General features: G+C 42.1%; 1 protein-coding gene across 5 annotated transcripts; it reads left to right on the top strand.

Moving 5' to 3' along the window:
• Positions 1-8,822: 8,822 nt before the first annotated feature.
• Positions 8,823-23,565, top strand: atf7ip2 (activating transcription factor 7 interacting protein 2). Of its 5 annotated transcripts, none has more exons than XM_075453334.1 (15): positions 8,823-11,025; positions 12,230-12,309; positions 12,943-13,224; positions 16,899-16,962; positions 17,810-17,941; positions 18,180-18,248; positions 19,254-19,291; positions 19,404-19,459; positions 19,543-19,595; positions 20,492-20,537; positions 20,765-20,844; positions 20,936-21,010; positions 21,977-22,129; positions 22,220-22,407; positions 22,959-23,565. In XM_075453334.1, the coding sequence occupies exons 3-15, from the start codon at positions 13,025-13,027 to the stop codon at positions 23,167-23,169; spliced, it is 1,365 nt and encodes a 454-aa protein (XP_075309449.1). In that variant the 5' UTR covers positions 8,823-11,025; positions 12,230-12,309; positions 12,943-13,024; the 3' UTR covers positions 23,170-23,565. The 5 variants fall into 5 exon arrangements, with proteins under 5 accessions (XP_075309449.1, XP_075309450.1, XP_075309448.1 ...); XM_075453335.1 differs by having other exon boundaries at positions 12,230-12,319; positions 21,977-22,030; XM_075453333.1 differs by having other exon boundaries at positions 12,230-12,319.
• The last annotated feature ends 454 nt before the right edge of the window (positions 23,566-24,019 follow it).

The following is a 24,019-nucleotide window of genomic DNA, read 5'->3' as shown; positions in this document are numbered from 1 at the left end:
GGACCCTTACCTGACTCCCGCCCTCTGGTATTCGCATACCATCTGGGACGAGCCCACAACCGACATGATTTCAAATGGGACTATTTTTTCTAAAACTTGTGCATGTGATTGGATGAAGAATCTGTCCGTCATCTTGACTGACACGCCACATCAGCCACTCCCAATAACTCAACCCGTGACGTAGCTCAGAGCTTACCTGACTCCCGCCCTCTGGAGCATGAATGGGCGGCCATAACGCGGCCATTCATCCAAAGTCCCACCCAGCGATTAATGATTGGCTCTGATTATCTTCTAATTGGACGAAACACCTTTTTTTTTTGTTTTGTTTTAAATTGGGCTTATTTCGGGAGTGGTCAGACCAAGAAGTAAATATACATTAAAGCTTGGGGAGTTTTTTTTTAATTTTTTTTAATTTAAATTTTTTTTTTAATTTTTTGCGGGGCTTGAGATAACAAAGCAATGTGGATGTAATGATATCGTGCTTTCTAATTCACGGCGTGCACATGTCATGCAAGATTGAAACAATAGCATTTATTGTCTTCACGGTAAAAGGGGTGGTGTATAAAGTGTAACTGTAACATATTGTATATTAAAAAAAAAAAAAAAAAAAAAAGATTTTATCTTGAGCCCTACACAACAGTTTGTTGGTAAGACTAATTTAATCCCATCCACAGCGGAAGACAGTACAATTAAATTCAATTTATTCTAATAGCTCCAAATCATCACAGAAGTCATCTTGTGGCTCTTTAAATAGAAAGCAAACAGTTTTGATACAAGTCCAATTCAATTAACTGGAATCCTAATGCTAATTAATGAGAAAGGTTCCATGGTCAAGGACACCAACACAACACATGGAATCTTCCCTGCAATTCAACGCCCCAACCTGAGCATGCGTGTACAGTCCTCGACTGCCTACACTCTCAAGTATTTTCTTTTGTTAGAATGTTTTAGAATCCCACCAACTGTTTTGATCCTCTGCAAACACATAATGTCAGTTAAAAATTCTTGCTTTGGCTAGGCCTCCGGTGTGGGACGAAGAGACATCCGGTGGCACAAATTGCAAATTGCCACCAACTAAATACCACCCACCTACTCACAAATTACAGAAGCTGTCCAGTGTGAGCTACTGCAGTTAAATACCGGTACAACACGGAGTGGCGAGCAGGGCGAGTCGCCGTGTCTTTGGATTGAAACTGCTTGCCCTAACATAATGAAAAACAGACATTGGACAACTACGCATCTCTTTGCTGTGAACCTGGACAAGTACTCCAGAATAAAGGTTGTTCAGTGGCTCCACTGGCAGTCTTTTTTGACGTTTCTCTGTCTTAATTCAATTTTCCGTGGCTGAAGACCGAGTGAAAGAGACACACAGAGGCAGAGACAGTGGGACAGTGAGAGAGACGGGGGAGTGAGATTCAGAGGCCCAGTTAAGTCTGTGGCTTTGTGTTTTATGAAAGAGTAAAAAAAAAAGGACATTAAAAGTCAGCATTTTCCACCAGGCAAGGGAATCAGTCCACACATGCACACACACACGCACACGTATACACGCACGCTCGCACTCAAACACCGAGGCCCCCAGCCTCCTATTATAAGCCTGAGTGGAGGGGAGGAATGGCCTGTTTGTCGGCGTATGTCAGTACTGTTTGTGTCGGCGAAGGCTGCTGGAGTTTTCTGTTAACCTTTTTCTTCACGTTTGGTTCCAGCGGGCGTGTGCCAGAGTTTCCAAAAGTCAAACACAAAGGATACTGTCTCACAAACAAACCATAGGATAGTGTGCTTAGAGTCAAGTGACTTGCATTATAAAGCACCACTTCATTTTTTTTTATACGTTTCCTTTTTTTTCCCCCAACTGCAGACTTTCCGTGGTCATTTTTTATGTGCAGAGTGGGTCTCATAAATCTGAAGCCACTGAAACCAGATACAAACCCACTTTGACTAGCTCTGAAAACAGGAGCCTTACAGAGAAAAATATTAATCTGCAAAAACCTGTTTTTCACAACCTCTATAAGTTTTTTTTTTCTTTTCTTCTATCTCTGACAGCAGTAAATGTCACTATTTGTTTTGGCTTGGCATCAAAGCATCTTAGTCCAGATAACTTAATTCATAGACTGAAGACTGTAGTTGCTTCCCCCTCTGACTGACATGTTGTGTGTGCATATAATGTGCCTACTATGATAGATAGGGCCTGAAAATCTGTAAAACATCAATGTTATTCATACCATAGTAGGAGGTATTATGTAGTCAGCATGCATAAAATTAAGTGTGTGTGTTTGTGTGTGTGTGTGTGTGTGTGTGTGCCTGCATGTTGCCTGGTGTCAGAGCTCTCAACCTCTGCAAGGCAACGGCCGTCCATGAGAATACAGGCCGCTACATTTTAGGCATTAACATTTACATAACACTACCTTGTCATTGCCAGTGCTTTCATGTCTGGTATCAATGATGTTTAAACTGCCTTTAATCACATGAACTGTGATAATTTTTCTTTCTTTAGCTGCATGGTAGACCACAGTCATGTGTGTGTGCATTTACACTCATGTTTTTGTTTTTCTCTCTTCCCTCCATTTTACTCCAATGGGGCTCCCTCCCTTCTCCTCACTGTCTCCTCCCTCTTCCCTCGCTCCTCCTTCCTTCCTTCCTTTTCTCCTTCTTTTTTTTTTTTGTTACTGAGATGAGACAGCAGCTGCAAACAGCGGAAGATCCAGCTGTGTGTCTCTGTGTGTATATGTGTATGTGCGTACATGTCTGGGAGATTATTTGCTGCTCCAAAGAATGCTCCCGCAGGTCAGATTAGACTCAGTTGCTTAAGAGGTGCTCTGCAGATGATATTAAGTTGTTGGTCTTTACTTTGTCCTGCCCCTTTCCCTGCTCACTATCATAAGGTTAAAACTTAAGTTTAAATCCCACACACCCTTATTACAAAATGTTCTTAATGATCGTCAGGGACTATGTCGAGGTCTGATGATGCAAGAACCAGACCTCTCTAAAGTTGTTGCCAGGCATAAAAATAAGCTTCTGTCTCCTAAATCTGCCCAGTGTGACCTCTCACTTGTATACTATGTTCACATGCATCCTTTACAAAACAATCTTATACGTCTGTACGCTGTCACGACTTTCACATCATCAGTTTCACCTCCACATGTGCGATTTGATCAATTTTTTTATTTTCTCAGCAGCGTCAGGTCCAAATAACAGTGGGAAATGACGTAACACTGACGTAAATGGCTTTACGTCAGTGTTGTCTTTCATTTCTGTCGGTATTACTGAGACCCCGTCTCTAGAAATGCCGTTACTGTTTGCAATGTTGTTAGAAACCGAACCCCAATACATATACTTCTGATGTTTCCCCACTTCCTTTTTTTCGCTATTTCCCACTTGTCCCCCCTTCCCCCACCTCAGACAGGGAGGATCTATCCTCTGGCACATCCCACAGCCACATGCTCACTCACAAAAACGGTGGCCAGCTTCCTGTTGGCGGGCAGAAGCTGTTTTTACTGTGACTCCATTTTGGCACACAAGGCTAATTCCTCTGCTGTCTGGCTGTGTGTGTGTGTGTGTGTGTGTGTGTGTGTCTGCCTCTTCCACTTCTAAAGTGCGAATGGGAGGCTCCTCCTGAAGTCAAAATCATGTGTAAGCTATATGTGTAGTTTTATATGCATCATCCCCACAGTCTGCGCAGACTAATGTCTGACACTGTACGTAGAGAAGAGACGGTACTCGTGGCTGGTTTAGAGATGTAGCCCTTATTCTGCCGTCTTTTCAAGTTCTGAAAAACAACTCAGGCAATTCCATTACATAAAATGCTGGCCACTGCTGGCCTTGTCTGGGGAGTTTTCCTGAGACCCATCCTGTGTTTTCTTGGCAGTATGCTTCTGGCCATTGTTTTGTGGACATGTAAACCTATGACCCAGCTAGGGATTCTAGAAGGGGTTTACACTCACAAATGCCTTTTGTTTTTCTGCACCCATCTTTTTTCTCCATCCCGAGGAGTTCCCCAAGTCCCTGATTCACAAAATGTCCCCACAGAATGATGCTGCCATCACCTTATTTGACCGTGGGAATAGTGTCAAGGAGAAAATGCTCCATGCATGATCTTCCCACATCGTCGGGAATTGTGGCTAACAAGGTCAATCTTGATTTAATCAGATCGTAAAATTGTCGTCTCAGACACATTTAGGTGCCTTTTTGTGAGGAATGGCTTCTATCTACATTATTGGGCCTGATTGGTGGAGTTACCATTGGCTTGCTGGTTGCCCATCTGACTGAGACCCTTTGTCCCTAATTACCCAGGTTGGCTGGCCAGCCAGATTTTGGAAATACATTGGTGGTTTCAAGCTGCTTCCATTTTAGCGTGATGGGGGCTGCTGTACTTTAAATGTTGAGGTGAACAGGGAGGTGCGCTAAATTCATGTCTAAACAGAGAATCGTCTCCTAAGCAGAGGCTCACGCACACATCTGTTATGACTGTCAACAGTGTTTTCTGTTGGCGTAAACTGCTGAACATTTCGGTTGTGGTAAGATGATACAGATTTGAAGGTCACACCACAAAAAACAAAGGGATAAGCTGGCATTTGAACTCGCACGTTGTGTGTTCTTCTTCCATGTGCTGTACATGCACACAAGGATGTCGCGTAGATGTATTATCAGAAGAAGTTCTGCTTTTATTACATGTTGTACTGTGCTCCAGTGCAAGACTCAACAACAGCACACGTTGTGCATTCAAAGATTCATCTTCTGGATAAAGGCCTTCAATTTTTGCAGTGTAAACACTGCACTCCCACATAATGTAAATGTGTACATACATACACACACACACACACACACACACACACTTTGGCTCACATACAGACGCAACACGCACATTTTCTGTAATTTGAGGGGAGACTTGGAGGCGACAAGTTTTTCTCTGTTTCATTAACTGTGCATTTTTTTTCTCGGTTGTTTGGAAATGCTGTATTTTGGTAATTGGCTCCAGATGTTTCAGTAGCTTTAAGTGTATATACACTCTGCTTGAATTGCCTTTATGTTATTTTCTTTACCTCCCAGTTAGTTTAAAGTTAAACCAAAACTACGGTTTCTGCAGTTTCTTTTGAGCTGTCGGTATACGCTCATGTATATAAACCTTTGCGGCGTGCAGTGAAGAGGTATATCTGCCTTTGTGCTTAATATTACCTGATGGCAAAACAATTGTTCTTTCATGCGTGCTTGTGTGTGTTATTAGGGTATTACAAATATGCTGTTACCAACAGATTCCTTTCATGTGAGAGACCTTGATCCCATCTCGACTATCAGCCTGGAAGCCTGCCTGTCTGACGACTAGCATAAACACTCAGAAGCAGTTCCACCCAAAACAACATCATACTTCTTCAAATAAGCTATCAGCCAGCAGGAGAACCAACCAACCAGCCACTGAAACAGCCTGTAACTGCTGCGACCAAAGTGAGCCAGAGTGAAGGGGAGCCATGTTGATCATCCTAGCTTTAATCATCTTCTTCCACCTGGCTGCAGCCATCCTGCTCTACGTTGCCACCATTCACAATGTAAGTACACAACAAGAGTGAACATCCCTTTGAAACAGAGCAAGGTTGTAAATCTATCCTGCCAATGTGTCCCGCTCTCACAAAGGCATGGTGGGTTGTGTCGACATCCGGACGTGAGGTCATTTACTCTGACTTGTGGTACTCCTGTAACTCCACCTGCTACCCCGTGGAAAACAGCCACACTGTCGATGCAGGTGAGACTTGTGTGTGACTCTGTGTTTCCAATGCATGTGTGGATTATGTTCGTGCGCAAACGTTCTTTCTTTTCTCTCCCCAGCTTATCTGCAAGCAGTCCAGGCGACCATGATCCTGTCCGCCATTTTATGTACTGTCAGTCTATTGGTCTTCATCCTTCAGCTCTTCAGGATCAAGCAGGGAGAGAGATTCATTTTCACAGCTATCATCCAGCTGTTGGCCTGTATGTAAAAAAAACAAAACATGCATTTAATTATCCAGTGCAACTTTTTGGATTTGTCATCTTCACTTAATTGCAACCAGTGTTGGGTAATGTTACTTTTACAAGTAAATAATTAAGCTATAAGATAAATGCCACAAGTACGTAACTGGTTATGTCATAAATTCGACTGCTGAGAAAAGTAGATCTACCTTTGAATGTGCTGACTCTCATGTAGCGTGAGAGTCCACAGTTCACACTTTCCACATGCTCTCACGCCACATCCATTTTCTCATGCAGTGAAAAACAAATTCACAATTTAGGATGTTGCAGTGTAAAACATGGAGACTTACACCATTAGTGTTGTCAGTTTGGCAATTTACTGACCCACAAAAGCAAGGTCTCCTCTGCATTGTAGGAACACCTTTCTACGCGTCTCTTATAAGTTTGATCAAAAGCACAAAGTGCCTGTAAACTGCCTGCACATGTACAGCATTGCAGTGTGTCATCAGACTGTGTGAGAAAAACTCTGGAGTCATGCTCTATCTGGGAGATCGTCGTTCATGTAGATGCAGCTGAAATCAAGGCACAGCTGTTGTCCTTAACCGGTTTAGATGGTGGTTTCGAGAGATAATTTTTTTTTATTTATTTGACCTTTATTTATCCAGGAAGGTCCCATTGAGGTGTGAAACCTCTTCTCCCAGGGAGTCCTGGCCAAGACGGCATATGCACATGCATAAGACATAAAGACAAACAAACATTAGACAAAGGCTAGTAAGCCAGACAGGCAAGCACTAAAAAAAAAAGGAAAAAAGTGAAAAGAAAAGCAAACACACAACAGATAGGAATACAGGGGACCACAAAAGACACAGAATGACATAAAAAACAAACAGTAAAACTGATTAACCTAAAAACAGTGACACTCCTCTACCAAAGTTGTTTTTAAAAGATTTTTAAAAGCATCTATAGAGGGGACAGATTCCAAGTTTAAGATGTTTTGGAGGTTATTCCAAGCATATGGGGCATATGAACTAAAAGAAGTCTTGCCTAGTACAGTACGTACAGTAGGAATATTTAACATTATTTTATTTCCTGACCTAGTGCCATAGGAACTGGTTTGGCGTGACAACAGACAGTTGATGTATGATGGGAGTTTACCAACCAATGCCTTCGCAATAAAAATGAGTGAATGGATTTTTCTCCTGAGTGGTAGTGAAGTCCATGATACCATTTCATATAGTGTGCAGTGATGTGTTCTCATGTTTGCATTAGTGATGAAACGCAGCGCTGCATGGTAAACTACATCCAGCTTTTTTAAAAGAGAGGTGGAGGCATGCATATACAATATGTCACCATAGTCTAGGATGGGTAAAAATGTACTCTGTACCAATCTTAATCTGGCAGCAATAGGAAAGCACTTTTTCAAGCGGAAATAAAAACTCAATTTTGGTCTAAGCTTTTTAAGAAGATGGGCAATATGTGTTTCATAATTTAACTTATCATCAAGCCAAATCCCTAAATACTTATATGTTTTAACCCTTTCTAACAAGGTCCCATTTGTAGTGGACACTTCAACATTAGGTAATGATGAGCGGGTACGCGTGAAAACCATGTACTTTGTTTTCTTTTCATTTAGAGCCAGTCGCAGACTAAGCAAAGACGCCTGCAAAATGCTAAAAGCAGATTGAAGATTATCAACTGCTGTCTTTACAGAGGGGGCAGATGTATATAAAACAGTGTCGTCAGCATAGAGATGCACCCTTGCTGAATCAAGACCAACACAAAGGTTATTTATATAAATGGTGAACAAAATAGGCCCCAAAATCGACCCTTGAGGCACACCCATTTTGACCTCCACTAGGTCTGAACTACTGCTGTCAACAGCTACACATTGGGTTCTCCCAGATAAATAGTTTAAAAACCACTTCAGTGTTATGTCACTAAAACCAATATGTTGAAGACGTTGCAAAAGAAGATCATGGTTCACACAGTCAAAAGCCTTAGAAAGGTCAACAAAAAGAGCAGCACAGGACTTCTTGTTATCCAGGGCAGAGATGATGTCATTGGCAACTAAAGTAGTGGCAGTGATCGTGCTATGATGTTGTCTGAATCCTGATTGTGTAGATGTTAAAATTCCATTATCAGACAAGTAATGTTTAACCTGCTCATTCACTAAAGACTCAAATATTTTAGCAGTTACTGATAATCTGGAAATGGGCGATAGTTGTCTGGCATTGAGGGATCACCGCCTGCAATTCTGGAATCAGGAGCTTATCAGAGCGGAACAACAGTCTCGGAATGCTCGAAATTGTGACTGCCAGTTAAAATGTTGTTTCAGTGGCTGCTTTTCAGTTACAGTCCCGGACACGTTTCACTGCCTGACACCAGAAACAGAAAAATATGTTCGTGAGAGCAGCGTTTTGGGGGATTTTGCTGTATTAGTTAGTATACTTTGCCTTTTGTTCAATGATCGTTGACCATGATGAGTTTTTGCCTCATATTTAAGGGAAGAGAGTATAGCTTTTAGCTCATTGTCTCTATTTAGTGTCCAGTATTTTAACTCAGTGCAAGAATTCCAGTCACTAAGAAACTTACGGGTACCTGCAACAGACTGGAGATGACAACAAGCTGAAATGAATATTGATATAATGCCATTCACAATCTGTGTGTAATATGTCACTTCCATGCCTCTCCTTATCTATCCTCCTTCCAGCTCTATGTGTGATGATTGCGGCCTCCATCTACACGGCTGAGAATAAGAGCTTTCATGTGACCAGTCTCCAACAAGGCTCCTACGGCTCCTCTTATGTCCTAGCATGGGTCAGCTTCCCCATGACTCTCATCAGTGGCCTCATGTACCTGGTGCTCCGGAAACGCAAATAGATGCGACAGCCCTTAAAATGCAGGATCTTCAAACATTTGGATAGTAACTTGGACACATGTGCATACAAATATGCATACACTCATTCTCTCTTTAACCCTGAGATTTTTCCCTTAGTACTGAAATGAAGGAAAACCACTGCTAACACAGAGATAATTTCATTTCACAGGTTCAGGATTGGACAATTCCCAAAAACATATCCAGCAAACACATTTTGATTCAAGGTTGTGACGCCCCCCCTCCCCTCTTCCTGAGGATACATTGTTCTCACTAAACATGGCAAATGTGCAGGAGGACCAAACCTTATATTTCTGCTTTTATGTTTCTGGAAACATTTGAGGTGAAAAATGCACCAGCAAAGCCTCGACTGTAAAGTGTCAGGTTACTTTTGCCAGCTCAGTCCACTGTGGTGGATAACTTCATTCACATGTAGCAAATGCACACCACATGCAGCTGTACTCATCTCTCAGTTACTGTGGAGCGCTGGCTCCTGAGGCTCCTTGCAGTGTTTAGTGAGAACATTATGTACCTTCAATCATCTTCCTTTCATGAAGTCTTTTCTTGTCTCATTGTTGCCCACCTGTTGCATTCATTTTCAGAGGAATGTTTTGTCAGGAAGACGTGTGCGGAGATTTATCTGCCTTTGACATAGCGCCTGGATTTGCCAAAGGATCCATTCTTATTAATGCGACTTTGCATTCTTTGTTTTGTACATATTTGCTGTGTATGTATGGTTCACCGTAGACTCCCATAGTAGAAGTATATAGATTAAAGAAAATAAAAAAAATGACTAAAAATCTGTGTTAACCTTAACATACAGGAATTGTAGTGAAGTAATAGAATATAATGTGTAGGATTTTACCCTTTTTTTTGTATTCTTTTATTACTGACTTGTGTTTTAATAATAAAAATGGAACCAATGATGTGCTGCGAAACCTGGGATTTCACATGAAGAACAGAAACATTGCAAACTTGAAATGAGAATGAACCTTTCTTTGCTATTATTGCTATTTCAAAATGGCAGAAGCTATTTATTGTTTAAAAACCACTGTGTTAGTTGCATTTTAGCATCACCTGACTGAAGACGCATCAAGTCATTAAGTCTCGCCATATTTCCCTTCTCTGGTCAGGCTACTGAAGGTTCATTGCTGGAACATTCCTGCTAACGCTATTCCCATAAGCTCCAGTATTTAAAAAGGATAAATGTGGTGCTGTGTCATATTTCCCTAAATCATTTCTAACAACAGTCTTTATGGCAGTGTTGGTTGCTGTTGGCTTTTGGGGGCGGAATACATTGGGAGATCAGCGGGATGTTAACTTTACAGCTGATATGACCTGAAAAAACCTTCTGAAGCAGATGTTCAGCTCGGACTTCGGAAATGCTTACGACAGTTGGCTTATGACAGAAATCGGAAGAAGGAATTACGCTCGGCTATCTCAAGTTGATACCCAGAGACAAACAGAATAACACTAGCGGCCAAGATTGTGATGTTTATGGTAGAGTTTGGCTAAATTGTCATCTGAAGGAGTCACCTTTAAAGTTTTTTCATGTTTCAGAAAATCTCAAAATTTAACACTGAGGTCAAAAGCAGGTGTAAATGCTTTATAGTGCTTTCCAGTCAGACTTAAATATATCCCAAATCCTGACGATATTAGGTTGAACCAAACCACCACGGCAATCTTTCTTAAGAGACGACTTATTGGAGCGACGTCTAAACACATGACCGTGCCCACGAATAATCCCAAGTTGTTGAAGCCAAAACTGTATTTAATGTTTTTTCTCATTTTGGGTAAAGTATTATTTTGCATTGTTTGAACATTTCCTTTTGCTTTTAACGAGCAATGAGAATTTAAGAGCTTGGATAGACAACAAGTTTTCCTCACAGCAAGGGAAATTTCCCCACTTTCGTTGTTACATTTGACCGATTCTTAAATGTCCAGTTTCTTGTGACATGCTTTTTTGCTTTTATTGTTCTGAAGTAATCAAATGAAAACGTGCTATTTATTTTGACCCGTGTTGCAACATCAGTGGCAGCTCCAGTCATCTGTAAAATATCATCTGAAAGATTCATGTATCACATGTCAAACTGAAACCTTTGTCTGCTATCAACACCCAGTGGACTGAGCGAAAACTGCACCGTGTGTGCCAGTTGGTTTCAGGCTACAGAGTGCTGCCCTTCACCCATTGGAAAAAGATCTCAATAAATGTAAATGTGAGTATTAATCTGTGCCCGCTTGCCTTCTTACCTTCTGCTCTTCTGTGGAAGAGATTTCTAATCTTTCCACGTTTACGTCCAAAGTTGTTCTCTGTACTTTTGACAGAAGCTAAAATAATCTTGGTAGAGTAAGTCGTCTGGCTCGTGTACAATCACAGTATTGAGCGACCCTCTTATCTTCACACTGATCAGCGAAACATTAAGCCATTGGGGACCATTGGGCTAACTGCCTAGGCCCAGTTGTACTGCCAAAACAGCTCTGGCCAGTCAAGGTATGATGGATGCAATGTCTTTGGGAGTGTTCTGTGGTGCCTGACACTGGCATGAAGTGTCATGTTGTCATATACATGCTGCCATAAACGATATACAGTACATTCAATGAATACATTCTGTCTTTGCAATGATAAAACAACAATTGATAGTCAAATGTTCAATGATACATTTTTTTTAGAATTCACGTTAAATGTCAAGTTCAAGGAATTCTGTTTTCACTTTGATCTTGCGTGGAAGTAGAGCCATATCCTTTTTCATTTCTTCTCATTTTTTGACTTTTGGAAGAATCCAACAATCATTCAAAAGGCCCAATTTCCTATAGATAAAAAGAAAAAGAACCTAAAACTATATAATAATATTCTATGTTTAAAAAAAAAAGGCAAGTTGTTTGACAAAGAGGTCTTTTTGATGATTTTACCTTCCTGCCGGCCCCCTGCCTCTCACTGCAGCCCATTATGTGTCAGTAATGCATCTTTAAGCTGATCAGCAGAGGAGGAGGCAGATGATGTGGATTTTGTTTGCGTTCCTGTTCTTGTGGGAGTTTTGGGAGGGGGACTTGCTGGTTATAATGCTAAGAAAGGTATTAGGTCAAATGGCATTCTTGTGAGGTCTGATTTAGGTAAAACAGAGGCTAAAGTCAACAAGTAAGAACAAAGTTGAAGATCCTTTGCAGAAACAATGGAATTCTGACAGTAACGGGGGTATTCCCTGTTGAGCCACTAGTTGGTATTTTAAGACAAGTACCAGGAGTAGAGGAGATGAAAAGGTAAATAAGATTACGCTTGTGATTAAACAAACCACAATTAATGATGTGTAAAGAAGTGAAAATGTGAATCTTTCGCTCTTTGTAGCTTGTTTGTAAGAAATTTGTCATCGTCGTTGTCATGCCAGACCAAAAGGTGGCGGCTATGGTTTACTTCTGTTATAGAGTCAAGAAGAAGAAGAAGAAGAAGCAGAAGCAGAAGCAGAAGCTACTATACGGGCAACACAAGAAGAAGAAACAAAGAGGTACAGAGAGGTACTCGACTTTATTTCCAGTTAGACATTTAATATTGATTTCATTTGAGCGGTTTGTCTCGAGCGTATGCAGCGGCTTGGCAGCTAGGTGGTTTGCCCGTTGGCCTCAAGTGTCATGTTAGTTGTTTGCTTTCCCGAATAACGTTCTTCTAAAATTTGATATTGGGTAGTTTTTGGGTGAGCTATATTAGCATGTGGCTAACTTTTAACTCTTAACCAACGTAATTAACCGTTGGCGCACCCTGACGCTGTAGTAGTTCATTCCCAAGCTAATGTTAAAGAGATGGGATTATTGCTTTATCTTGAATAATAATAATAATAATAATAATAATAAAAACCCAATCAGAAAACGTGTGTTATGAAATGGTTAGAAAAGCGTATACTGTTGATTGGAATTCTGTTTATTATTGTAACTAAAAGCTGTTACATTGTCAGAAGTGTCCGACAGATTTTTAAAGTGCCTGTATAAGGTTTAAGGTTTCAGGTTTCATCCATTTGAAGGAGTCTGGGATTTTTTTTTTTTACTTTGCAGCAGTGACGTCGAGCTGAGATGTTAGAACATGCCAGGTGTTTAGTAACTGCTCGTCTTAAATGTGTACATTTTTGTCTACTGTGTTTCGATAGATTGACGCCAGCACCCTCTGTTTCCTTGTGAGTGATCTGATAAACTTGGACGGTACACTGCAGGTTTTGTCAGGGACATGACATGTCAGGGAGACGAGATAAAGCTCGAGATTACACAGGCTTCAAGAGACCAGCTGGGGCCCGAAAAAATCCATCCCCTATACCTAAAACAAACGAAAGAACCAGAGTGTCCATTGGAGCGGCATTTAATAATTGGCGGAGCCTGAAAGCAGCATATGGATTGAAAACTGATGCAGAGGTGGCCCATTATCTTCTTGATGCGTGAGTTGACTTCTGACAGCTTTGCAACGCCAGAGCAGCTCTGTAACTTCTTCCTTCTTTTAAAGTGTCCAAGTTAAATTTGGATTTGTTTGGGCAGGGAAGCTTGTATTTCATCTTATTGCAGATTGTGTGTCCATCTAGAGCCTTACCTAGACATTTACGAGCGAGTTGTGACTACACTGGACTAAGCAAGCACAGACTGATGACAATAGAACTGAATCATTTTTGTGTTTCATTCAAGCAGTATGCGATGTTTGGATACATTCTCAGAGCCTTTGATGCGCTTGCAGACTTTTTCTTGGCTTTTGTTTGATGTGCATTTCTGTGCAAAAGTCTTGAGTCACCGCTTACCTCTTTTTATATTGGCAGGAAAAAGGGAAGTAGGTGCAGTGATTGATTGAAACATTTACAAACTTAAATGGAAATACTGTGTATAAGACACAAACAGAGTTTGCACAGTTGCAAAGAATGATATTCAGTGTTTGGTATGAGCACCTTTATTCTTCGACACAGCCTGAACCTTCTGAGACAAGCTTTGTCATTTCTTTAAGTAGTCTTCAGGAATAGTTCTCCAGGCTTATTAGCCGCATTCGGACACAGCAGTTCTAAGAACGGTCCTCCTCGAATTTCGTTCTGATAACTGCCCTTCCCCAGGGGAACTGTTTCAGTCTGCATTCGCACATGAGTCGGGACCTGATAGAGACTGATGGGACGGAACCATCTGCGACAGTGAAAACAAAACAAAACAAAACCCGCGAAAAGTAAGGAGAGAAGAAAAAACACCACCAAGAAGCTTATATGGAGAGCGGGGAGGCCACCGTGTTCATGGTCTGCATGATGGTGATATTAATCATGGGCGATCACATCGGGCGTCTAATATCGAGGCTGGAAGAGCACACAGAGAGAGTCAGGAGAGTCGGGATCGAGCGCAGGCGATACTTCTTTGTTTCATGAAGGAAGGAGAGCAGAGCGCCGCAGACAAAGGTGACGATGTGTAAGTTTAACTTATTAAACGCGCCGGTTGTGTCCGTGTTGTATGAGGAAACATTTCAGCCGTAATAGCATGACAAGGGGCGGAGCTACCGACCACCAATCACCTACGTCAGATGTGTTCCTATAGAACCCAGAAAAGACCCGACCTCGGAGAAGGAGCTAAAATGGTTATAGGAACTGAGGGAGATGGTCCCGAGTTCCTGTATGTGCGAATGCAGGGAAAAACAGCCCCGTTCCTGAAAAGGTTATAGGAACTGCCAAAGGTTCCTGCCAAAGGTTCCTACAGTGCAAATTGAAGCTCTTCTTTGGATGTTGGTTGCCTTTTGTTCCATTCTCTGTCAAGATGATCCCACGCTGCTTGAATAATGTTGAAGTCTGGGTTCTGGGGAGGATTCGTCTGGCCCTCCATAAGAGAATAGAAAGACCTGCTTTACTCAATCCTTGTGTCAATTGTCACACCTCGGCCCACTTCCTTAAGAATGGCTCCTTGATGGCCACCCTTCCATTGACACCACCTCCGAAGACGCATCTGGACCGTTTTCCTCTCTCAGGTTCTGACTCAGGTCTTTGCTGGATTTCCTTTCCTCTTCCTGAAGGATGTCACTTTCAGATATCGTTCATCTGCTGGAGATATTTTTTAGGCCTGCCACTTCTTCTTTTGTCCTCACCACGTTCAGTGTTGTGAATTCGGTGTGGATCAAAGGAAACCCTGCACTGTGTGGATTTGGGGACTCTTACCCGCATGTTAACACAAGCCCCTTTCACACTGCCGAATAACCCGCGTTTAATTCGCGAATTTAGCGTGTCCGCTGTTGCGTTCACACTGCCGACCCGGGCTGCCGTGTCAACTCGACTCGCCTTTCGACCCGCGTCGGACCCTAGTCTTTTTGCCGAGCCGAGTTTGGTGTGAACACAATCGACGCGGGTCGGACGTGGGCGTGACGTGAGGAGTTTAAAAGACAGAATGGACAACTGATTCAGAACAACAGCGACAGGTGAGGACAAGTTTTACTCTGTTTTAGCCTACATCAAGTTGGAGACATTTTTTAATATGGCCAACTGGTGAGACAAGGAGGTCCGCGAGCTCCTCAGCCTCCGAGCAGAGGACGTTATTTACCGCCACATGTCGGGGACGGTGAAAGATGGACCTCTGCTGGAAGGGCTGGCTGGCGAGAAAGATGGGAGAGTGCGGTTTCCCACGCAGCAAGACACACCGTAAAGTAATATCTCCATGAACTGGATTGCAAAAATGAGTTCTCAAGGTGTCCCGCCATCGTTTGTTTGAAAAATTTGATGCAGACAGGTGTATTTAACCCTACCTCCAACGCATGGCTTGTGCCTACGTCATTGTACACGCCCAGCATTTTATGTGTTTCGTGTGACGCTCTGCCACTAGGCAACGCCCCCTGAACTCGGCTTCAGGCGACACGGGTCACCCTGACACGCCAAGCGTTCACATTGCTCGACGCGGGTCGAAGGTGCAATTTGGACCCGCTAAGATAGCGGGTCGCAGTGTGAAAGGGGCTAAAGATACTTGATACTTTACCATTCGGGGGAAGAGACATTAACACCCTGGTGCTAACCAGACCAACAGACCTTTAATTTATAGGCTGTCAGCTTGAATAGATAAAGAACCAGTTGGAATGTGAGGAGGAGTTGGGGTTTAGGACAGACCAAATGTTTCTTCCCCTTCCAAAACCTTGAAAATTATGGATTCCTTGACATTCTATTAACCTCCCTTTAAAGGGGAGATCAAGGTGACAAAAGGAAGACCTTTCTTATCTCCCGCCAAGAGGACCACAAAAGAAAAAAGAAAAGGGACCAGTCAGGTTTAATTTTCATCTGGATTATTAAAAACCATGTTAAATGTGCTTATTATCTTTGTACGAGTCATTTAAGGTGTTATGTGTGCTCGATTGTGTTAACACAAGATAAGATGACATGCCTTTTTAGTTCTTTATCCATACGTATAAACTTGCAGGGACTCATCTGGATCGGATAGGTAGTTTCACCATAAAGAAATCAGGAATCAATACTACTCCGGTTTCCTTTGAGATTTGAAGGGTTTTGTTTTAGTGTATTCATTTAATACTCGATAGCTTGCTTTACAGCTTCTATGCAAATGTCTCTGTCCGCACAATTCAATTTAGTGTGTCTTGTCTGTTTTGCGCTGCAATCGTTGCCAGCCTCATTCTGCTCATTACTAATGTGTCTCTCAGACTCTTCTGAACAAATATGCAGTGTTACACATCTTAATAATGGGTGTGAGTGTGTGTGTGTGTGTGTGGCAGGGGATCAAGACTTGTTCGCAAGTTGAAAAGCTAATTTTGCAGACTTCTTCACCGGCATTTTGCTTTCTCTGGCGTGTAATTGCCGCTTTCGCTCTGTGCTGCTGTGGCTGCTCTGTGGAGGTTCCAGTTTTACACAGAAATTCCTCCTGTTGTCCCCTCCTCTTGTCCCCTCCTCTTATCCACTAAATGTGTGTCTTTGATGGAATGTTTGAACCTCTTATGTTGCCAGGTCTGTGTTTCTGAGGGAAGAGTTGTGCACAGCACAAACAGAGCTGAATTTTTATACTCGCGTACGTGTAAAGCAGTGGATGTTACCAACCTCATACGTAGTGGTTCTTGACATCTTTTTTTTTTGTGTGTGTGTGTGTGTGTGTGTGTGTTTGCATGAAGAATGAAGAGGTTACCCCCGACATCGGCTTCAGCTGAAACCAGCGATCTGAAGACAAAGTCAGAAGTAAGAGAAAACGATGCGATTCTTACTTCTTCTGTGCTTATATCTGTGAGTGTATATCACGTATGGAAGTTTAATGTTATGTGTAAACGATTTCTTTTCTCCTTTTAAAGTCTAAAATAAAAAAAAAGGATATCTCCTGCATCTCACGCTTTTTTAAATGCCTTGAGCTGGGGAATTTTTTTTTTTTTTTTTGACGTATGTTGAAAAGTTCGAGTTCAATACCAACTCAAATCCTAGTCACTCCCATAGACTGTCCTTCCATTGTTTAGTAGCTAAGCCCTCTCGCTTTTGTTCATACAGCAGTAAACCAGGAGTCAGTTGATTCCTAGAGTGATTCTGCTAAATATTGCCAAACTCTGGATAAGGATTTAATGCAGTTATTTAATGAATTGAAACACTTGGAAGGGTGTAACAAATCATTAACTCATCAAATCCACAATTCCTTCTAGGCCTTGACTGTAGAGCCACAGTTTGGCTTTCATAGGAAAACGAAACTGCGGCACAAGACCGCGGGTGTTTGACATAGGGTTTCACTCTCTTTATGAATCGTCACTGAGTGATGTGAGAGTAATGTTTTACGTCAAGCTCCAACTTGAAATGATTCAAGCTCTCTGACAATTTCACCTACTCTGTGCGTGAAAGAGGGCTAAAAAAAAATATCTCAATTTGAAAAGGTTTCCAAGTAAGAGTTGGTATTGTTTTGCAGGCTAAATTGGTGCTTACCGTGTTCTGACTTTCAATCTTAGATTCAGTCATTTTTAGGGGTGCTTTTGACTGCATTTGTGTTTAGTCCCCTTCACTTTGAAAATCCAAACCTTCATGTTTATTTGTGGGTGTCTCTCCACAGGTGCAAACGCTGATCGAGCGCGAGGTTCACAGAGCAGTGGCAGAGAATGAAACCAAGCTGCAGGGCTTAAGCGAAACCATTCAACAGCTGAATAACGACGTCAGCCTTGACATTTCGATTAAAAACCTAGAGGTGGGGAGCTGTTTTCCTTGCTTTTATCGGTTATTGTTTTCTCATAAAGAATCACAGTTATGTAGAGTTACTGCTGTGGGCACAGCTGAAGAAGCCTCTGACTCAACCCATTTCATTGTTTGAGCACTATGTTATTTAGAGGCTTTGTAGTGTTGTCCATTGTGTTGAACAATCAGTCCCCCACCATATAATTTCCATCAGTTTCAATATTTTTACAAAATGCTCCTATCTTCCTCAGGCTCGAATAGATACCGTGTCCAGGAGAGCAGAGGTGGCTCTGTCTTACATTAGAAAGACACAGAAGAAGGTTTGCAAGCATAAACACACACATGCATACACATGAACTGTTCAGGTATGGCTGGGCACCGAGTCTCGGTGCTGACGTTGCACTGGTTCCCTAAATCGGCATCTACGCCACTGATTCTGAGCGCATATTTCCGTTTCTCGCTTGCTACTCAAGTGCCTCAGCTGCCGACTGAAATGTTTTGCTTCCGGTGTCCCAAAGAAGCACCCGAAAAATGCGCCTCTGCTCGCAAACGACAAAACTGTACTTGCAAAGACGGCAGAGGGCCGTTTGCTGCTTGCTTCTCAATACGCTGTAAAAAATGCCAAAAGCCAAAACATCACCAGTGCGGCTGCATTTCTCTATAAAAACGATTCCAACACCTCCCGTCCAAAGTGGGGATCACATCACATTTAACAAAGCAGCTCATAGAATGCTTGTGAAAGAGAACAAATGCACCCTTTTCAACCTCTTCCCTCTGATCTCATTTCTCAATTTGCACGCACTTGATTCGTTTAAATTCATCAAATTGTACGTGGAACACGGGGAGTGACATTCCACGCTGCTTCTGCACACTCCTCACGAACGATTTTTGGGTCACAGGCGGGAGGACGGAGGTGGAGAACAGACGAAGCACAAAGATGGCCGACGCAATGAGCCTCGGGTGGCCGCTTTTTGAGCACGTCGGCAGTTGTCCCCAGCACGGGAGATTCAAAGACCGCTGTAAATTGTACATTACATTTCTAAGCAGCAAAGCAATCGTCCATGGGGGAGAACTAAAGGGGAAATCTGGACACGTGTCTCAGAAAAAAGCCATTTGAAGAAGCAATATGGCTGACTTTTGTAAAACCGTCATTTGAACCAGAAGAAACACAAACCCCACCCCTATGTTCAGTGCATATACTTTTTTAGATATATGCTTTTTTTCCCCACCTTTTTCCTGAGGTTGTTTTGCATCTTAACTTAAAATCTAAAGTTATTAAAGCATATGAAACACATGACTAACTTTAAGCTTCTCTGTCACTTTAGAGTCCGCTACCTTCCCTCGTTAATGTGGACATCATCAGGTATGCGGAAGCGGTCCAGTCCTCACTCAATGTTTCAAAGACCCTGAATGCTTTTTAAATCTTTGGCATTTTCTGAGTTTTGAAATGATCCCATTTGTTGTGAACTCTGCAGGGGAAACCCAGAGGATGACGCCATGGAAACTGTGTCTTGGAGTAAGGCCCCAACAGGTGCACGCACTGCACACTGCAACGCATATTTCCATTTCTCAGCTGCATTTGTTCTTATTCTATTCTCTTTTCTGTCTCGGTAGATAAAAAGAGAGTGGACTGCACGGCCAAAAGTGAAGAGCTCTTCAGAATTATGGTAAATTAGTTGTTTTTAATTCTTTATTTTTCAGTGGTTGGTCAGTACATGACTTTTGATAGAGTGTAGTAATCCGAATAGTATCAAAGCTGCTATTCTTACAAAGGGAATGAGGACGGTAAAGTACAACCAGCATTGTGAACTTGGAACAGGGACAAGTGGCCGAGTGTAAAGTTTGAAGTTGTTTTCACTAACGTTTTAGTCTATTGTGGATGAAGGTAGAAATAAAACGCTGGATGTTTAGCTCTGCAAGGCTCACCGTAAAGGTTCGGGGTGGTCTCAAAAGTACTACCTCCCCAACAGGGCCGTTTTTAGGGGTTAAACGTCTCCATTTGAAACTCTTCTCAGATCAAGGTCCCAGCGGTGGAAATGAAAGGGGCCAAAGAAAGGGAGCCCCCAAATACCTAGAAAGCCCGAAATAGCTGGAAAAGGTTCCTGTTGTTGAAATGGAGCTACTGTTAGTGGACGTTCTGCAACCGGGTTTTAGTAAAAGGTGCCAGCGGTTGTGTTTAAGGTTACACTGTGGCTTTATTATCCAAGTTTTTCCCTCTTCTGCTCTCATTGGACATTTTATTAGAACGTTGTGATAATACAAAATGACATCATTTGTATTTATTTCTGAAAGGGGTTTGAATTTTTCTGAGCTGGACAGGTTTACTCATTCTGTATATTTCAGGTGGATCACATTCTGATTGTAATGTGTTTAATCACCTGCTTCTGTGGCAGCGTCGGTCACAGTAAACTATTAACACCAGAGGAAAATCCTAGTAAGCTACAGCACAATGTCATCCGTGCCGATGGAGCGACATTGTGGCTCACGTTGTCGCTCACAACAAAAGGATATGTCCAACTGTTTCATGGGTTCAGATTTAATAAGATTGGTTCTTTCTGTCCAGGAAACTACAAAATATGCCCTAAAGAGGATCCGCAGAGATAAAGAAGGTGAGCTTATTCCACAGATGCTTACGTTGGAGAGGCTCAAATGGAAAGAAATATTCTATATCCGTCTCTGTTAGTTTTCCCTTTGCAAAAATCTTGCCCGATAAGGTGTTATGACTCGAATCCACGTGTTCAAACCATTCAACATATGAATTTACAGCATCTTTTTGTCCCCCGACCTTTTCTTTGTTCCTTTTCCTCCGTTTTTTTTAAACTAAATCTGTGAGAAGCCATAACGACTGCCATCGCCGATATGAGCCCGGAGAATCCTCCACCAATTCTAAGCCACAAGTATTCCTATGAGGGGACGGTAGGTTACTTTGACTTTTTTTGAGTTTTGGGATGCTTTGCTACTTGCTATCAAATCCATGATTTGTGTTTTATTGCACTGTCTTCAATAGACATCTTCCGTGGCGGATTTCAATCCGGACCAGCCACCACCAGTTCTCTCTCGTAATGGTTTCCCCGAAAGGATGGTAGGATGCTTTGCTCCTTTGTTTTTTGTTTTTTTTTTATTGGATGCGATTTCCATACGGTCTCTAAAAGGTCTCTCGCAGTTATTACACAATGATACGTTTCTAATGATTTGAGATAATGGAGATTATTTTGCTCGGTTACTTTAATCAGTTAAAGGTCATAAGGAAAACAGCTGGGTGAAACTAACAGAAACATAATAAAGGTGTGAGATTATTGTTTGTTTTTTTTTTTAGCATGCTTATGCTCCAATAGTGTGCTCAAAAATGCACTGTTAAGTCATTAGTCACACTTACTTGTATGGCAACCGCTGAAATGCCCTAAATGTGACGGATCCAGTCTTCGAGTCTTTGGATTTTAGGGCTGGATTCCTCGTTGCATGCCTCTCCCCACTCAAACACACTTGCTTCGTCATTCACAAATGTCCTAATATCTGGTTTGAAACCTCAAGCGCTCTCACAGAACATCACGGTGACGGGTGCGCCGTGTGCTTCGGTGTGTATTGTTTTGACATTTTCCCGAATAAACTAAGAAAGCGAAAAAGCTGAAATCCAAGAACAGAAGTTTGAAAGCACAACAGGAGAGGCCTGAATGCAACAAGCGCTCATAGGAGATCGCAGGACGTTTCGACAGAGCGACGAGGCGGTGGAGAATATACCTTTATCGAAGTACTTTTCACTTTTTGAGTGCGATGGCGACGTTTTGAGAGAGCAGTACAAAAACAAGGAGTCGTGCTCTCAGACCAAAAGGCAACGCTCTTCATTAAAAACAATAGTATTTCCCCATTTGAAAAAACAAAACCAAAAAAAACCCCAACTCATTGAAATATGTAGGAAGGTGATCACTATAAGCTGTTTGAGCAAGCAAGGAGGTAGTTTTCATTGAGACTTTAGCTGTTTTTTCGGATGTTTTTTTTGTGTGACTGCTGTCTAACTTCCTGTTATTTCTTTTTGGTGTGTGCAATGGAGGACTTTAAAAAAGAGCCAGAAGATCACGAGGAAATAGAAAGCGATGATCAGAAGGTAAGACAGTTTGAGCCAGAGGCTAAAAGGTTGAAAGAAGACTGTGCCTCTCCAGACCACAGTTGCAGTACTGGGCACAGAGAAAAAGACACGCAGCAGGTATTCCAGATGCTCCTCCCTCGTGGTTCGTTTCATCGCTTTGCGACTCTCATCACCAGAGCTCTCTCTCTCTCCTCTTCTTCTCAACAGGATTGGCTCTACTATCCTCCTCTCCCCCCCACCACTTTCCCCTCCGTCCTGAGTATCGACGCGGCCTCGTACAGCATCCCTCAGAAATTAGAAGTCAATCTGGCCCTAATCAGGAACCCCACACGTCTCTCTGTGCTGTGGAATGTGACGGAGGAAGACCCCTCTGCACCACCCATGGAAAGTTACTCGTAAGGGCCAGTCCAGTGATAGTTTGCTGTTTGATGACTCAAAATAACGGGAAGGGCTGGGGGAATGTTAATGTAACCGCTACATAATATCCAGATCCTGACAAACTGTTAGTCCCTGGACCCAGATTTAACATGCTGTTTGGTATTTTGAAGTGATTATAATCTCAGTATGGAGCTTTAAAAATCAAATCAACCTCCAAATCCTTTGAAATCCATCCCATCTGTTAGATTCAGGGAGACTTTAGCAAGCTGTGACTATGATCTACTGTAAGAAGGTTGAACCCTTTTTTTTCCCATTTTAAGTGTTAATCAACAGTCAAATTAAGCAGCATTTATGGTTTATATGTCAGTCAGGAAAATCATTGAGTTTATTGTTTTTACACCATCTTCAGGAGAAGATGACTGGACTCCAGATCTAAACGATATAACCACCAGCCTGAAACGGAGTCCAGTCAGTTAGTGGCCATGGCCACAACTGTCCTCGACTTTGTAGTTGCTTTTTTTTTTTAATTCTTTTTTTTTAACACATCTTCTCTTTGTCCTTTCTGCAGCATCTTCCTGACTATGGAAAATGTGAAGGAGAGCGGTGTCTTCCCAGACTGGCATACCTATGACAAGGTGCAGGCCAAGGCCCTGCCCATGTGTGCGCTGATCAAAAAGTACAAGCCCGGGCACAAGGTGTGTGCTGCTGTACTGGGCAAAGACGTATTTGGTCGGTATGGACCCTATAGTAAAGTTGTTACAGCTACCATACCCAACTAGTTGGGCAGAGGACGTGTCTTCGGTACGTGGCTGGCAGCGCTGGCGCATACTTTGATCTTTACCCACTCGTGTTTGACATGTTTGTACATACACCTTTTTCCGTTCTTTTGATATTTTCATGTGCTTTGACACAGAATAAACTAAAGTGGCACAGCACTTCAATGTTCTTTTTGCGCCTTTTACAAGTTATTTCAGACCCACTGGAAGAAGTGTAAAGCGTATATTCTGAGGACACAGACTTACCAGTTGAGAGAATGGGGACAGTTGAACGTGACATTTAGTTGAATTTCACTTGAAAGTTGTTCAATTCAAATTCAAAAAGTCAAATGAGGTAAATATGAAGATATTCAACTATGTGTATTTTTAAATGTGCAAATAAAGCTGGCTTTGTTAAAATGTGCCGTGTATGAGTTTGCTTTTGTAGTGTCTGAAACTTACCAGCTGTGCGAGGGAGTTTTGGGATAAAATAAAACATCTTGAGAATAACAAACTCCCCTGGTAGTGTGTCCAGAGGAGGCTCAATAGATAAGCACACAACATATCCGGGCTTTGTGCCTGTTGATGGGAACGCGCAGGATCTTCAAGGTTTCACCCTACTTAATAAGAGAAGCGCCCACAGAGGGACAGAGTTTGCACGGACATTTGGGTTTTGAAGATCTCTCCAGACTTGATGCATCAATCTGCGATTCTGATACGGACCTGGTTGGCAATAAAAGGTTTCTGTGTTAGACCAAGTCTTTGTAAGCAGGTCACTTTTCCATTTTATTTATTTTTATTTTTTTAAATTTGCACAGTAGAAAAGTGAAACAAACACGTTTTTTGTTTTCTTATTTTCAAAATCGAGTGTCTG

This window comes from Odontesthes bonariensis, chromosome 21, assembly GCF_027942865.1.
Source record: "Odontesthes bonariensis isolate fOdoBon6 chromosome 21, fOdoBon6.hap1, whole genome shotgun sequence".
Classification (NCBI taxonomy): domain Eukaryota; kingdom Metazoa; phylum Chordata; class Actinopteri; order Atheriniformes; family Atherinopsidae; genus Odontesthes; species Odontesthes bonariensis.
The sequence above is the reverse complement of the archived record's forward strand: the minus strand, read 5'-3'. Positions and strand labels throughout refer to the sequence as shown.

Excerpts from the sequence above, each read along its gene's own strand:
- atf7ip2 (XM_075453334.1), top strand. The coding sequence starts at position 13,025 with ATGTCAGGGAGACGAGATAAAGCTCGAGATTACACAGGCTTCAAGAGA. Across the intron at positions 19,596-20,491 it reads AAGAGCTCTTCAGAATTATG|GAAACTACAAAATATGCCCT; the intron begins GTAAATTAGTTG and ends CTTTCTGTCCAG. Across the intron at positions 22,130-22,219 it reads GAGAAAAAGACACGCAGCAG|GATTGGCTCTACTATCCTCC; the intron begins GTATTCCAGATG and ends TCTTCTCAACAG.